General features: G+C 40.1%; 1 protein-coding gene across 1 annotated transcript; it reads left to right on the top strand.

Annotated features, from left to right (window-relative positions):
* The first annotated feature begins 1960 nt into the window (after window positions 1–1960).
* LOC308500857 (elongation factor 1-alpha 1-like) lies at window positions 1961–3529 on the top strand. The gene has a single exon (XM_081056368.1). It carries the CDS (start codon window positions 1988–1990, stop codon window positions 3374–3376), a length of 1389 nt encoding a protein of 462 aa, XP_080912494.1. The 5' UTR covers window positions 1961–1987; the 3' UTR covers window positions 3377–3529.
* Window positions 3530–3977: the final 448 nt, after the last annotated feature.

Below are 3977 nucleotides of genomic sequence, written 5' to 3'. Positions count from 1 at the left end.
GGTGGGGGAGACTGTTTAAAGCAGGAAGAAAAGTCAAAAGCATATGTCTTCAAGCAGAAGCCTGAATGACTCTTGGATTCAGCAATGTAGCAATCATTGGCAGTTTGACAAAAGCAATTATTGTCGATTGATAGTTTCCTGACTAGAGTGGAGATATGGAGTAGAGATAATAAGTTTATCTATAAAGGGCAGCACAAAAATGATAGTGGGGGTGCAGGAGAAGAGGTTCATGAAAAGATTTAAAGATAGTAGGCATAATAGTATGTTTATATAATGATAGGGAAGTTCCAGGAGAGATTGAAAACTTGAAGATGTGGAAAAGAGAAACATAGAGTTATGTGTTTTAATAGGTGGCATGGGGGGAGGGGTGTTTTATATAGGAAGTCCCAATTAACAGTTACTTTAAACAGATGGAAGTTTATTTCTCTTTCGTATAACTGACAAGGTGAAAGCAGATCAGACCTAGAATTTTGGCACCACACAGGCAGGATCACATGCTCTTCATTGTTCCTGAACCATCTTTAAGCTTGCCCTGGTTCACATTGTACAGAATAGCTCATAACCATATTCCATCAATGAAGAAAGGGAAGGAGAGGTGGCAGGGATGTGCATGCTCTTTCTGTCTAAGGGCAAGACCCAGAAGTATCATATACTGTACACTGAATGATGCTATGATAGAATGGAAACACAGACATACATCTAATTTAAAAGGCTGGTGGAAAATGTAACCCTTACGTGGCCTAGGTAAGTATTTAAATCTTGTCATATCTTTTCCCACAGCAAAAGAAAAGTAGTGATTTGGCCTATTTTCCAACCCTACAACCTTTCCAGTCAGCATAATTATAGTAGATATAAGTTGTTTTTCCTTCTGCTGCTTCTCTATCCGCCAATCTATCCCAGTGGCTGGTAGCTGGGGTGGGGAGAGGGGAAAGGAATGGGGGTAGGGTAGAAACAATTACTAGTCTTTACTACGTGAAAGAAAAAGGTAGTTTGTGTATCCAGTGGGAGGAGACTTTTTCATGCCTCAAAGGAAAGAAAATCTAACATGGAAAGGATATCAGGGGTGAATCTATCCAAAAACAATAAATCTGTAATTTTAGTCAAAAATATTTTTAGCTTTCACTCGTGTCATAAATGAAATTGCTTAACTATTTTGATTGTGAGGCAGCACACTGGGGTAAGTAAACTATGGGGAAACTGAAGTATGAGTAAATAGATCCATCTTGGTACCCCAACTCCTGTACTTATTATCTGTATGACCTTAAACAAGTTACCTTATTTATTTATGCTTCAGTTTCTTTATATATGAAAAAGGGTAAATAATAATACCAGCCTCATTTGATTACTAGAAGAACTGAATGTCAAATATTTAGGCTAGCTCCTGCCCACAGAAAGTGCTCTGAAATAATAACCTGACAAAACTCCATATGTAAAATTGGAATTACTTTGATCATCTATCTAATTCATTTGTTTGATCATCAAATAACAATAGAAATACTGAATCTATCATCTGCTTTTGATTTTCAAATTACTATGAAGGTAGTATAAGTTAGGAGGAAGTTCTAAGAGGTGACAATAACATGAATTTCCCAATCATCTCTCTATGAAAACATTTTTCACTTTTTCACTTAGGAATCTTTTCCTGCAGAAATATTTTATATCTGAAGCATAACAACTTATATTCAAGTTGTTAATGTAGCAGTTATTAATCACATGGTGACTTTTCTGTTTATATGATTTCTCATTAAAGATAAAGAAGTATTCTTGAAAACTATTAATGAAAAAGATAGATGGCAGACCGCCGTATAATCTATACACTTATCTTAAATTATGTTCAAACTCTATTTTGCAAAGACTTCTTTTAATAAGTGATTCATTCTCTTTGAGTCTCATTTTACCCATTTCTAAAATGGGAATATTCTTTTTCGCAACGGGTTTGCCGCCAGAACATAGGTGTAGTGAAAACCACCGCTGAATCTAACCCAAAATGGGAAAGGAAAAGACACACATCAACATCGTTGTCATTGGACATGTAGATTCCGGCAAGTCGACCACTACTGGGCATCTGATCTACAAATGTGGTGGGATTGACAAAAGAACCATCGAAAAATTTGAGAAGGAGGCTGCTGAGATGGGAAAGAGCTCCTTCAAGTCTGCCTGGGTCTTGGATAAACTGAAAGCTGAACGCGAGCGTGGGATCACCATTGATATCTCCCTGTGGAAATTTGAGACCAGCAAGTATTATGTAACCATCATCGATGCCCCAGGACACAGAGACTTTATCAAAAACATGATTACAGGCACATCTCAGGCTGACTGTGCTGTCCTGATTGTTGCTGCTGGTGTTGGTGAATTCGAAGCAGGTATCTCCAAGAATGGGCAGACCCGTGAGCATGCCCTTCTGGCTTACACACTGGGTGTGAAACAACTAATTGTTGGTGTCAACAAAATGGATTCCACTGAGCCGCCTTACAGCCAGAAGAGATACGAGGAAATTGTTAAGGAAGTCAGCACCTACATTAAGAAAATTGGCTACAACCCTGACACAGTCGCATTTGTGCCAATTTCTGGTTGGAATGGTGACAACATGCTGGAGCCAAGTGCTAACATGCCTTGGTTCAAGGGATGGAAAGTCACCCGTAAAGATGGCAGTGCCAGTGGAACCACACTGCTTGAAGCTCTGGATTGCATCCTGCCACCAACTCGTCCAACTGACAAGCCTTTGCGTCTGCCCCTCCAGGATGTCTACAAAATTGGTGGTATTGGTACTGTCCCTGTGGGCCGAGTGGAGACTGGTGTTCTCAAACCCGGCATGGTGGTCACCTTTGCTCCAGTCAATGTTACAACTGAAGTAAAGTCTGTTGAAATGCACCATGAAGCTTTGAGTGAAGCTCTTCCTGGAGACAATGTGGGCTTCAACGTCAAGAACGTGGCTGTCAAAGATGTTCGTCGTGGCAATGTGGCTGGTGACAGCAAAAATGACCCACCAATGGAGGCAGCTGGCTTCACTGCTCAGGTGATTATCCTGTACCATCCAGGCCAAATGAGTGCCGGATATGCACCTGTGCTTGATTGTCACACAGCTCACATTGCTTGCAAATTTGCTGAGCTGAAGGAGAAGATTGATCATCGTTCAGGGAAAAAGCTGGAAGATGGCCCCAAGTTTTTGAAATCTGGTGATGCTGCCATCGTTGACATGGTTCCTGGCAAGCCCATGTGTGTTGAGAGCTTCTCTGACTACCCTCCTCTTGGTCGTTTTGCTGTTCGTGACATGAGACAGACAGTTGCTGTGGGTGTCATCAAAGCAGTGGACAAGAAAGCAGCTGGAACTGGCAAGGTCACCAAGTCTGCCCAGAAAGCTCAGAAGGCTAAATGAATATTATCCCCAATACCTGCCACCCCAGTCTTAATCAGTGGTGGAAGAACGGTCTCAGAACTGTTTGTCTCAATTGGCCATTTAAGTGTAATAGTAAAAGACTGGTTAATGATTACAATGCATCGTAAAACCTTCAGAAGGAAAGGAGAATGTTTTGTGCACCATTTGTTTTTTTGTGTGGCAGTTTTTAAGTTATTAGTTTTTAAAATCAGTAGTTTTTAATGGAAACAACTTGACCAAAAATCTGTCACAGAATTTTGAGACCCATTAAAACAAAGTTTAATGAGAAAAAAAAAATAAATAAATAAAATAAAATGGGAATATTGATGTTATCTTTGTTATACAACAAATGTTTGTGTCCCCCCCATATTCATATGTTGAAATTCTGCCTCCCCATGTGATAGCATTAGGAGGTGAGGTCTTTTAGAGGTAATTAGGATTAGATGAGGTCACAAGAGTGGAACCCTTATGAATGGGATAGTGCACTTATAAGAGTCAGGACTAGACGTCATCAAAATGGCAGCGTGAGGTGAGCCTCTTTAAAGCTCCCCTAGAATTTACAACTAATCAAACAACAATAATTCCACAAAGGACTCCCTGC

This window comes from Rhinolophus hipposideros (assembly GCF_964194185.1).
Source record: "Rhinolophus hipposideros genome assembly, chromosome: 8".
NCBI classification, from domain to species: Eukaryota; Metazoa; Chordata; class Mammalia; order Chiroptera; family Rhinolophidae; genus Rhinolophus; species Rhinolophus hipposideros.
The sequence above is the reverse complement of the archived record's forward strand: the minus strand, read 5'-3'. Positions and strand labels throughout refer to the sequence as shown.